The 11,880-nt window shown below is 37.9% G+C and overlaps 3 protein-coding genes across 3 annotated transcripts; 2 read left to right on the top strand and 1 right to left on the bottom strand.

Annotated features, from left to right (window-relative positions):
- Window positions 1-2,117: 2,117 nt before the first annotated feature.
- On the top strand, window positions 2,118-5,573 carry im:7138535 (uncharacterized protein LOC797998 homolog). Its single transcript, XM_042414312.1, has 8 exons — window positions 2,118-2,282; window positions 2,482-2,588; window positions 3,561-3,686; window positions 3,784-4,049; window positions 4,133-4,213; window positions 4,311-4,427; window positions 5,128-5,274; window positions 5,353-5,573. Exons 1-8 carry the CDS (start codon window positions 2,239-2,241, stop codon window positions 5,512-5,514), a joined length of 1,050 nt encoding a protein of 349 aa, XP_042270246.1. The 5' UTR covers window positions 2,118-2,238; the 3' UTR covers window positions 5,515-5,573.
- A 1,468-nt stretch (window positions 5,574-7,041) lies between these two features.
- Window positions 7,042-8,050, bottom strand: fhit (fragile histidine triad diadenosine triphosphatase). The gene has a single exon (XM_042414057.1). It carries the CDS (start codon window positions 7,618-7,620, stop codon window positions 7,162-7,164), a length of 459 nt encoding a protein of 152 aa, XP_042269991.1. The 5' UTR covers window positions 7,621-8,050; the 3' UTR covers window positions 7,042-7,161.
- A 232-nt stretch (window positions 8,051-8,282) lies between these two features.
- chchd2 (coiled-coil-helix-coiled-coil-helix domain containing 2) lies at window positions 8,283-11,756 on the top strand. Its single transcript, XM_042414056.1, has 4 exons — window positions 8,283-8,440; window positions 9,705-9,966; window positions 10,419-10,605; window positions 11,363-11,756. Exons 1-4 carry the CDS (start codon window positions 8,391-8,393, stop codon window positions 11,371-11,373), a joined length of 510 nt encoding a protein of 169 aa, XP_042269990.1. The 5' UTR covers window positions 8,283-8,390; the 3' UTR covers window positions 11,374-11,756.
- Window positions 11,757-11,880: the final 124 nt, after the last annotated feature.

Raw genomic sequence — 11,880 nt, 5'->3', positions numbered from 1 at the left:
TCAGAGACAGAGTCTTATTAGGCATTAAACAAAGGTAGGCGACTGTCAAAGAGCCAACAAGTGACTACACTTTGGGCCAAGAGTGATGCTGCCACTTAAGTTCAAGGTTTTCTGCTGTGAGAGCTGCTGCAGCATGTGCGAAAAAAGCTACCCAAGCAGAAGTCACACCCATAAAAGCCCGGTTGATGTTTTTAAATGAAAGAATCTGGTGCTTGTGCTTGCTGACAACAATATTATATATACCACCATCTGTGTGCTCAACCAGCTCTGGAGATGCAAACATTAACTCCACTGCCTGCATCAGCAGGACCCGAGATGGTAATGAGTGTACTGAGTGTGCCAAATGATGCTCAGAGTGACGGGCTTGTAAATATTGGAAATACTGATCACAATAAAGATGAGGAGAGTACTGCAGCAGAGCCAAACTCTGCTGCGTAACACTATATATCATGTTCAGCCAGTGGATACAGATACCTTGCTGAGCCGTAACTATAAAATAGATTGAAAGGCTGTTGGGATTCAGAGTGTGCTGATGCTTTTGTTTGCATTGGCCCCCAAAATTATGATGTTCATCCTTGACCAGCTGATGTAAATATACTCGCTGAGTAAGAAATAAATGAAGTTGGGTTTGTTTTTGGCTAAAACTACAATATTTCCCTCTCAAATGTAGTGGAGTAGAAGTATAAAGCAGCATAAATATAAATATTGTACTTAAGTACAGTACCTCAATATATATAATTACTTACTTTACATTTTTGATGTTGTTTTTATCATTAGTTAACATAACACGCTAGTCCACCACTACATCTCAGACCTGTAGTGGCATCTAGTGGACAAAAATGCTAAATACTTCGCTTCATTTTTACAGGAATAAAATTGTTCCCTTATAATAGAGTTTTAAAAGAATTTTAAAATTTGGTGAACATAAAAGCATCAAAAAGGGGAAGTTTTTGACTGAAAATGCAGAAAGAGAAAGAGAGTCAGAGAAAATTATAGTAGAGAAGAGAAGAAGGAGTGGGAAGAAGATGACAGTTGTTTGGAAATAATTTGAGACTTTTCTGAACATATACAAGGCTATAAAATCCACATACCAATCTAAATCCAAATATTTTTATATATATTTTTTATCTCTATATATACAGTGCCAGTCAGAAGTTTGGACAAGTGAATGAGAAGGTGCATCCAACCATTTGAATGGTACTATATGTGTGCGTGTGTGTGTGTGTGTGTGTGTGTGTGTGTGTGTGTGTCTTCATTGTATTATCTCATTTAAATTATTTGTTTTAAAATTTTAAACATATAGTATTGCATATTGCTTAATGCCACTTTTCTTTTCCTTTTATATTTATATATGTTTGTTTTTTTGTAATGTTATTTTGTTATTGTGCACACATTGTTAGTTTTACTTTTTTCTTGTATTTATTTTAAAGCTTACTACCGCATGGATTATTTACAGTTTACAGTTACAGTTTTTTCTGATTGCTTAGTGCACGATCTTTGAAACTATAGGCAATTTTTTTCAAAAATCTATATACCAACCACAAAACCTTACACCAAACCAGCAAAACATTATACATCTCTTGCTCAAACTCTTTTTAAAAAGTATTTTTTTTGCATCAAGTACAGTACACACAAACCATCATTTGAATAAGCACATGAAGCACCAACTACACACTGATAGTATAAATAAAAAAACCCACTTGTGACTTTTGCTTTTTCTGTGTGCAGGGCATAGCAGTTTGTCATACATGTAGTAAACAAACATACACACAAGTGTATCCAAATGTGATAAGTGTGGATGTGTATTCCGAACATAACACACTATCAATACAAATAAGGTGAAAAAGTTATTTATTTTCTTTCTTTTTAACACTCCTCAAACAACAAAAGTGCAGTAGAAGAAAACAAAAACACAATTTGTGCATTCAGTTTGGCACAATTGGTAAATGCATGGGCTACAAGTGTTAATGATTTCAGAGACAGTGCTTCAAGAATCACTGTTAATGTTTAATCATTCAGAAAACACTGTAATGTTGTATTGCTGTACACACTCCGGCCAGCAGGTGGCGGAAATGCAGCTTTAAGCTGTTTAACTCCGGCCAGCAGGTGGCGATGTACAACCCGCTATTAAACACGTCAGAAAGAGGAAGAGCAATTTGTAAACATGTTTGAACTTCCACGACTTGAGTTCTGACTTGCAACAACAGATTTAAAGTAGTTGTTTACCGTTTTGTGACAATGGAGAGGAGTGTAGGGACAGTTGCAGCTATCAAAGCTTTAGGGTGAGTAACGTTTAACTGCGGCGTACGTTTTGTTGTTATAGCAACTCGCCTACAGCTAACGTCTAATAATGCTCGTTAGCTCTAACATTTACTTACTTTACTTGTATTTAATTTCGTAATTTAGAAACGATATAATATTCTCCGGTATATCAGGACATTAACCGATTGATTTCACCTGTCGTGTGTATTTCCTGCTCAGGTATCCGGGTGTGTCCTGCCTCTCAAAGTGTAAATGTGATGAACTTCCCTGTCCACTGCTCACCTGGCTGGCTGCACAGCTAAGGACTGTCTGCCCACAGTTACAAGGTGATTTTTATTATAAATCATTATCTGTTGTGCAGAGTTGTTCTTTTCTGGTGTTTAATACAGTAAACTACAACCCAGTGAGATATTAAAAGTCATCAGGTGGTGGTTTTTTCATGACTGTACAGAGTATAAAGTCGAGATCTGGTGCTTTATACTTTGGTCCTTTTCTTTGAGACACACTTATTGATGAGCTGCATTGTATCACAACTTTGACAACATTTTAAAGCAAATTGAAAACATCTGTTTTCTTCTGATTAGTTACTCTGTGAATGTGGGTTGGATGTGGGCTTCTTTACTGTCTTTGTGAGGGTGTGTTTTTTTATTGTGGTTTTTAGAGCTGAAACAGAAAATGTATCTCCAACAATGCTAACTGATTCGTTTCTATCAGTTTTTAAGCAAAAATACCAAAATGTCACTGGTTCAAGCTTCTCAAATGTAACTATTTGATGGCTTTCTTAGTCGTCTGTTTGGGAAATGGTCATGGACATTTTCACTATTCCCTGCTAGTTTATAGATGAGAATCAACTGAGAAAATAATTGGTAGATTAATCGATGATGAAAATAATTAGTTGTAGCTTTAGCCTTTTCTCTTCTTTTGTTATAGTTGCATTTTCTTGTATTTGAATGATTGTATTCCTCTTGTACATGTAATTAATTAACTATTTTGCCTGTAAAAATGCTCATCACAGATCCCAGAGCCCACGGTGACATAATCAAATTGCTCTTTTTTGTCAGACTGAAGGTCCAAAACCCACAGATATTCAGTCTACCATCACAGTAAACAAAGAAAGCAGCATATCCTCACATCTTACAAGCTGGAATCAGAAACTGTTTTACATTTCTCTTTAAAAAATGACTTAAATAACCATCAAACTAATTGCAGATTAAATTTCTGTTCAATCGACTAATTAATTAGTTATTTAAACTCAAAAATGTGCTCAATTAATAAGAATTTCTTTCCATGTTTTCAAGATTCTGGTGGGAGAGGGGATGTATTGCTGGTGGAGGAGCTGAGACATTTACTGTCAGATTTATCCTCTCCCCTCACTGTGCTGACGTCAGAGGTGCTGGAGCCATCCAGCCTCAACAAAGTCACTGGTGAGAAATAATAGGAGTCCACTGGGTGCTGTTTCCTGCCCAACATTGTTATATGAAGGGCGAAATTTTCCCTAAAAATCATTGTCCAATTCTCTAGAGTTCCTTGTATCAGAATTGCAAGCAGCTCACATAATCAAGCATAAGGACTTGCATCCTGAGGATAAAACGACAGGAGAGGAGTCTGAAAAAGAGCAGAGAGTTGAAGATCACAGCCGTGAACTCACTGAGTTTTGCCAGGAACATGAAGATGATGATGTTGCTGACAATAACAGAAAGAAGGCGGAGATGCAGGCAGAATGTATATTACTGCTTCGCGCCCTTAACATGGATGCTTCCTCTCAATTTACAGATGTGATGCATGAGGTGAGGCTGATATAAGAGAGACAAATCTGTGTGTAAATCATGAGAAGCACAGTCAGGATTATTTTAATGTTGTTTTAATGCAGGTGGAGTCGAGGCTTGCTGGTCTATCATGTGGACACATGATGGAGCCTCTTCTTAACACCAGCCTCAGCTCAGAGCAGTGGGTACGTAGCTACAACTGCAACCAGTTTATCACACGTTATATGCAACTCTAACATACTGTAGGTGTTTCAACTTTTTTTTTCCCTTTCTGCTCCTCAGATGCAACTTGTAAAGATAAATCAAGCTCTGTCAACGGACTATAAGTGTCGGCAGCAAATGATGGTCAAACGCTTTCAGGTTACACTTGAGTCGTTTGCATGGGGAGAAAAACAAAAGGTAGGAATGTTTAATCGCTGCACATTCAGACATTATTCCCTTTTTAAAAACAGTCAAAGTGGATAATTTGATTTGAACTCTATATGAAGTGTTCTTAAACGATTTTGGTACAGGAATCAAACATGCAGTCTAGTCAAAATTACTATGGCAGATTACTTTTGTGATTCATCAGTTTATTAGTTTAAATTGCTTGTGTTGCCCAACTAACATCCAAAGTGAAAGGTATGCAGTTTAATATTATTGAACAACAAGGAAACCCGTGAGTAAATATAACAATTTGGGATTTTTTTTCTTTAAAAAAAAATACTTTTTAATTTAATTAAAATTAATAGATCATTGAAAATTTTTGATTACTTTTCTGTCAATTGACAACATAAAAACATAAAAGCAAAGAAAAACTATAATAATAATAAGAGGCATAGAGTATAAATTACAGTCAAGTTAAGCTGTGAAGAGAAACGAAGCAGCTAACGGTATCAGAAATAATAATAATAATAATAAATAATAATAACATAACATATAAAATTTATAAGGACCTGAAGATGCCACAACAACAAAGCGCACAACGCTCGCCCCGCTGCCAGCTGCTACAGCAAAATAAATCTCTTGCTGCAGCAATTTATTTGGAGTCACAACAGAAGCATCACTGCACCTCATGATAAAATCAAACCTTCTTGTTGAATCAGTCTTTTACTTCCAGGAACGCAGTGAAGCGTTGGCCTCAGTGCCTCCTCTTGCATCCATTGTCGGCTCCTCCCGAGTGTCCTTCCCTCATCTGCTTGCCGCCAGAGAAGATCAGTCCTGCATCGAGCCAATCAAGGCAGGAAAAAGCACCGATGTCTACAAGGTAAAACCGTAAACTGTCATAAACCATGTCTGTGATTCTGAATGAAGATGGTTTCTAATTCCTCTTTGGTCTCTCTAGACGAGGATGGGCGACGTACCGGACAGAGGAGGACGACCGGGTGAAATTGAGCCGCCTATGCCGGCTTGGGGAGAACGAAGAGCGAACAGATCAGGACGAGGGGGCGGACACCATCAACGGCGTAGATTTTCAGATAAGAAGAAGAAAGGGAAAAAAGAGTAACATGTCCTTCTCTTTGGCTTTATTATTGAAGTAGAGAAATAAATCATAATTTTTCTTTATTTAAATCTTTATTACGATTAAAAAAGTATGGCTGAATGCTACATATTATATAATTTTATAGTTAAAATTGGGTGTATAATTCTTAGTTATGGTGCATATACATACCTGACTGTGTACATTTCAAAAATGGCTTTTCATTTCTATAATGTACGGGTATGTTGCCAGATATGTTTTTTTAAGATTTTTGCTGATATGAAAAACAATCACAGAAAGAATTTTTTTGTTTTTGTTGTTATTGGCTTTACACACTCCTACATAGGTTTATTTACCCAATAATAAACCTGTTAAACATAATAACTCATTGTTATTTTTATAATTGATTATCAACAACTTTGGCAAAGCTTTTACGCTCATAACTGCACCTGACACACATCTGAAACACAATGTAATGAGCTTACATGCTGCGTCCTTTATCACTAATGTACAAAATACTGCGTCAGCATTTTTTGAGGTACTTGTACTTTACTTGAGATTTTCTATTTGATGTTACTTTATACTTCCACTCCACTACATTTCAGAGGGAAATATTGTACTTTTTACTCAACTACATTTATTTGACAGCTTTAGTTACTTTTCAGATGAAGATTTGACACAATGGATAATATAACAAGCTTTTAAAATACAACTCATTGTTAAAGATGAAACCAGTGGTTTCCAACCTTTTGGCTTTTGACGTCTTACATAAAGCAGTGTGTAGTCGGGTCACATTTCAGATGTCTATGAGTTGTTAACAGCTCCACCAAATAGTGATTTTTTTCCTCTAAACTTCTCACATGGTTTCATTTCAATAAATGTTCAAATGATTCAATATTTCACCAAAAATCAAAGATTAAAGAAAAAGTCCAAAAACTGAAAACAGATTTGTGTATCAGAACTTTGTTTTTTCTTCTTTCCTCTCCCATTAATCATCACACAACCCCTCAGATTTATCTGTTGACCCTTTGGAGGGGCCCGACCCCTAGGTTGGGAAACACTGGACTAAACTGGCTAACTGTATATAAAGTAGTTGAAACTAGCTCCACCTGCAGCAGCTACAACAGTAACATGCTGTTTACACACTGATGCTTCAGTATTAATAATCTAATGACGTCATATATAATAATATATCAGTCAGAGGGACAAAATGTGTACTTTTACTTTAATACTTTAACTACATTTTGCTGCTAATACTTATGCACTTTGACTTTAGTATTTTTCATGCAGGACTTTTACTTGTAATGGAGTATTTTTACATGGCTGTATTGGTAATTTTACTTAAGTAAAGGATCTGAATACTTCTTCCAGTACTGGAATTTGCAGTTATAAGCCAGCTATGTGTCATAATAATTGAACAAAACAAAAAAATGATTTGGGGCAAACGTGAATGGTTTCAACTGTTAAAATGCGTTGTTATACATATGGTATTAAAAAAAAAAAAAAAAGTAAAGTTCAACTAAAAAACACAGGAGTCCAATCATTTATGTATTTATTTATTGCTTATTTGCATTTATTTAGGAAAATGAATATATATCAGATATAAATGAATATTAAACTAATGGCAGGTCCAGTCACTGCTGAACCTGCCATCTCATGTTGAACATCATCCCTTCAGGACTTCTCAAGCTGTTTCCTCAGATCTGAAGCTTCTGCTGCCATCTCCTCCTCTGATCTCCACTTAGAGGGATTGTTGTCATCTTCTCGATCATGTTTCTGCAGCTCATCATACACGCTGTCATTCCGCTCAAAGTCTCCTGCCTTCCTGGGCAGCACATGGACGTGGACGTGCTTCACGGTCTGTCCTGCTTCAGGGCCGTCCTGGATGGCGATTGTGAGCGAGGTGGCGTTGAAGTACGTCTCCACCATGTTGGCAACTCTCTGAGCGGTGATGAATAAATCTGCCACTTCATCTGGCTGAAGATCCCGAAAGCGCTGCACCGGTCTCAGAGGACACACCAGCACATGTCCGGGCACCACAGGCTTCCTGTTGACCAGAGCGAAGGACAGCTCCGTCTGCAGGAACACAGCCGAGGCCTTGATGAGATGCTGCCCGAAGCGCAGGGTCGACATGTCCCACTGACTCACCGGCCTCGCAGGTGGATGATTACGGGGAGGATGGAGAGAAGCGGTGCTCGGGCTGTGGAGGAAGACTTCTCAGTGCTGCAGTGGACTTGTTTTTGTTCATCACCTGACTCCTGGGCTGCTGCTATGTGTTTCTATTTCCTCCTTAAACGTTTTTTTTCAATGTTGAATCAGTTGCATTTTCTTTACTTTCTCCTTGTTTTTTCTTCAGCACCATTAAATCCTGCAAGTCTGTTTCATCTCTCCTACTTCATTCATTCACTTTTGTTGTCTTCTGTCTGTCATTATCAATATTTGATGCCGCACATGTAAGTTAATGTCATGAATGAGCCTTTGAACTTTGATTCATTCGTCTGTTACCATGAAAGCGGCTGTCAATGTTGTTGCAGTGATACCGGAAGCCATATGTTTTCCTAGGACAGCAAAGTCATCAGCCGCCCTACTCTGCGTCTGATTGGCTAGTACTCGTTGCCTTTTTTGTTTGGGTTGGTTAGATTTAGGTATGAGGAGTGTGATTGGTTAGGATTAGGCTAAGAATATCAGAGTAAGCCAATCAGGGGCAGAGTAAGGCGGGTCATGACTTCGCCATCCTAGGAAAAAAAATATATCGCATACCGGAAGTTACCCAGGAACTAAATGATGCAACACATGGAAAGTTCCGGATTAGCCAAAGGTCAATATATAAACCAGTGTGACTGTTATCTGTGTCTATCAGCCACCAAAGTCACAAGAAATATAGGCTACTAATAATTTAAAAAATGCCAAGAGGAAGCAGAAGCCGGACCTCCAGGATGGCTCCTCCATCCAGGTAACATTTAATTTCAGACCAGTTGTGAAAAAGATGTTAAAACGTAGTGAGGATAATGTGTTAGCAGCTTCAGCTAACGTTAACGTTGTAGTAAATTACCGTCTGTTAGCCGCTGCCTGCCAGTGAAGTTACCACAGATAGACTACCTTTATTAACATATATTTTCTAAACCTAAACGTCTTTTTCTGTCACTTGAAATTTAATGTTAACTTACAAGTCTTTGATTACAGTAATGAAGGTCACAGCGTTAAATCTGGTGCATTTAATGTCACCCGTATTGTTGCGTCACAGACATAGAATATAAAATAAACAGTGGAGTTACATAAAAATACAGATTAGTTTTCCTTGAATCTGTAGCGTTAGTTAACTGAACACAGTGGGGAGATAGTTATAAAGACTAATATCATTTAGGAGTTAAGTTTTTGATAAAGTGTAAATGTTAACTTGTCTTACCAGCTGCCTTAAAGTGTGACTGACTTTAAATGTTAAGTTACGTCTTCGCTTCTTTCTCATCATATCCACAAAGCTCAGTTTTGAATGTATTTGTCTGGCTTTAGACTGTGTTACGTTTAGTTTAAATTAGATATTGCATGAAAGATACCGAGTCCAACATGCTGTAATTTGATTTTGTATCACTTGCTTAAATGCCAAACAGTCCAGAGCAAACACAACAATGACCTTACGTGACCCCATGCGCCAGTGCCACACGCAGCTTCCAGACTTCATTGCTATAGCGCTGATATTTTCCACAGTTTTATCGCACTTTAAATAGTTTTTATGAGGTTCATTATGTGCATTACAAGCTCTGAGAGTCGCTTTTTTTTCAAACATTTGTCTAAAGAAGATTTAAAGACAGAGAGGTTGTCTTTTGATTACAGATTTACACACCTTCCCGCTGTCGCCAAGTGCTTGCTCATGGGGGAATTGTTGGGTCTCTGTAAATTAAAGGGTACGGTCTAGACCTGCTCTATGTGAAAAGTACACTGAGATGACTTTTTTTGTGATTTGGCGCTATATAAATAAAATTGAATTGAATATTTGCATTAGACCTAAATATGCAGAACCTTTGTTTTCTTAAGATTTAATGTCCTCTTGGATCTTAGTATTATGTTGTGAGTGAAGTCTACAAATAACTTGAACTTGATATTTGCAGATTTTTAGAGTCTGATTGACTTGTATGGAAAAACTGAGATCATCACATAAAGTTAGTGTCAGTTGTTGACTGTGTTGAGATTAAACTTTTAAAATGATTTTCTCTTCACAGCCGGGCACCACCATCACCACCACCTATGGCCCGGCCTCCACCCCCTCCTTCCCATCATGCCCCGGTTCCGATGCAGGCCCCTCCGACTGCTATGGGTGCTCCAGCGGCAGCACCCAGGCAGCCAGGTATGTTCGCTCAGATGGCGACTACAGCAGCTGGAGTGGCAGTGGGCTCTGCGGTAGGACACACTCTCGGCCACGCAATGACTGGAGGCTTCAGCGGAGGGAGTTCAGAGCCTGCCAGGCCCGACGTCACATACCAGGTAAATAAACAGCAGTCTAGCCGGTGATGAGATTGGAATAGCAACAGAGCAGATTAGTCTGTCTGATGGTAGATAGGTCATCAGTAAGCAGTGTTGTCAGAGGTGGCATAGTAGTGTTTCGTGAGAACTATGAGTTTGTTAAGTTTTAAGTTCCAGAAAGTGAGATCACTTAAACTCTTGGTCAGTCCTGACAAACTCAAGATGGCTATATTAAGATATGTCGCTTCCCTCTGTGTTCTGTGTCTCCATCAGGTTAAAGCTGAATAAACATATATAAAAAAGTGTAATATACAGTAAGATTCCAGCACTTTATCATCCATTAAGGAAATTAAATCAGGTTTATCAGGTTTAGGAAGACCCACAGTTAGTCCTCATCATAAAAATTAGTGAGCTCATAAATTTGCCATATGTAGATGTGTGAATGATCCCATCATCTGCCTTGTGCCATTCAGGAGCCGTACCAGGCCCAGCCCACATACCAGCAGCAACCACAGTACATGTACCAGCAGGAGGCTCCTCAGCCGCAGCAGGCCTGCTCCTACGAGCTCAAACAGTTTGTTGAGTGTGCCCAGAACCAGAGCGACTTGAAACTCTGCGAGGGCTTCAGCGAGGTGCTCAAACAGTGCAAGTTCGCTAATGGTAAGTAATGTTTGGCCATTTGCTTAAAGTTAGATTACATAAGGATTAATAGCTTCTTTATAAGGGTGTGTCTGGTAGTTCATCAGTGAAATCTTTGACCACTTAAATAATTGTATAATTATTATTTTTATATATTCATTTAGAAGTATTTTGCAGTCTTGGCTTGTTGTTTGTTGAACTTTTTACACTCAATTTTAGAGCTGCAACAATCAATTGATTAGTTGCAAGCTATTAATTTATTCATATAACTAATACTAATAACTATTTTGATAATCGATTAATTGTCTTTTTTTTGGTTTCTTAAGTCTTCTGTGACAAAGTCTTTGGTTGTGGACTGTTGTAGATAAAATGAGACATTTGAGGACGTCACCTTGGGCTTTTGGGGGACAGTGATCAACATTTTTCACAATTTTCTGACATTTTATAGACCTATCTAATTTATTAATTGAGAAAAAATAACCGACAGATCTATAATGATAATAATCATTAGTTGCAGCCCCACTTGATTTCATGCTGCCTCTTAAGGAAGACTTGCATGAGCATTTAATCATCCACACGTCACAGCTGAATGACTCTGCAGTGTGCACGTGGTTCTCATGTCAAGTGTTGCAGTACCCAGTGTGGCCATGAGGCTGAGCAGTTTTAACACTTTCTGAATGCTTCATACTACCAGCTTTTTTTCTTGCACTGTAGGATTTTAAAAATGCCAAATTAATTACTATAAATGATGGAAATTAACTTTTTGTTCTCTCCACAGGTCTGTCATGAGACGGAGACAGAAAACTGGAGGCTGAAGAGCGCACACAGGCTGCATTTAGGAGCCATACTGGATACTAAGAGATCAATAAACATGCTTTAGTTTGACAGTTGATTTATCATCAGACGGCATCAACATATTCATTTCTTAGGAGAGTACTGCAGAGCTTGTAATCATAGTCTTATAAATAATGTTTATTTGGTGTTGTGTGTTTTGAGTTGAGTTGTTTTTAATTAATTTCTGTGCTTTAATTTAAACACACATTATATCACAAGATGAACTGCATTGTTTGAACATGATGAGCCACCAGTTTCAAGACCTCCACAGTTTGCTTGTAACAAGTTAAGGAGTAAAACTATTAAAGTACTTGGGTCATAAAGACCAAAAAAACCAACTGTGATGTGTGATGATTTATGCACTGCTTCCTCAGATAGACTACATTATATGATTATATACTATTATTACACTCTTGAAGAATCATTTCTATTTTTACATGTGTTTCTTTCATTAGAATTTAA

This window comes from Thunnus maccoyii, chromosome 6 (assembly GCF_910596095.1).
Source record: "Thunnus maccoyii chromosome 6, fThuMac1.1, whole genome shotgun sequence".
NCBI classification, from domain to species: domain Eukaryota; kingdom Metazoa; phylum Chordata; class Actinopteri; order Scombriformes; family Scombridae; genus Thunnus; species Thunnus maccoyii.
The sequence above is the reverse complement of the archived record's forward strand: the minus strand, read 5'-3'. Positions and strand labels throughout refer to the sequence as shown.

Excerpts from the sequence above, each read along its gene's own strand:
- im:7138535 (XM_042414312.1), top strand. The coding sequence starts at position 2,239 with ATGGAGAGGAGTGTAGGGACAGTTGCAGCTATCAAAGCTTTAGG. Across the intron at positions 4,050-4,132 it reads TTACAGATGTGATGCATGAG|GTGGAGTCGAGGCTTGCTGG; the intron begins GTGAGGCTGATA and ends GTTTTAATGCAG. Across the intron at positions 4,214-4,310 it reads GCCTCAGCTCAGAGCAGTGG|ATGCAACTTGTAAAGATAAA; the intron begins GTACGTAGCTAC and ends TCTGCTCCTCAG.
- fhit (XM_042414057.1), bottom strand. The coding sequence starts at position 7,620 with ATGTCGACCCTGCGCTTCGGGCAGCATCTCATCAAGGCCTCGGCTGTG.
- chchd2 (XM_042414056.1), top strand. The coding sequence starts at position 8,391 with ATGCCAAGAGGAAGCAGAAGCCGGACCTCCAGGATGGCTCCTCCATCC. Across the intron at positions 8,441-9,704 it reads AGGATGGCTCCTCCATCCAG|CCGGGCACCACCATCACCAC; the intron begins GTAACATTTAAT and ends TTCTCTTCACAG. Across the intron at positions 9,967-10,418 it reads GGCCCGACGTCACATACCAG|GAGCCGTACCAGGCCCAGCC; the intron begins GTAAATAAACAG and ends TGTGCCATTCAG.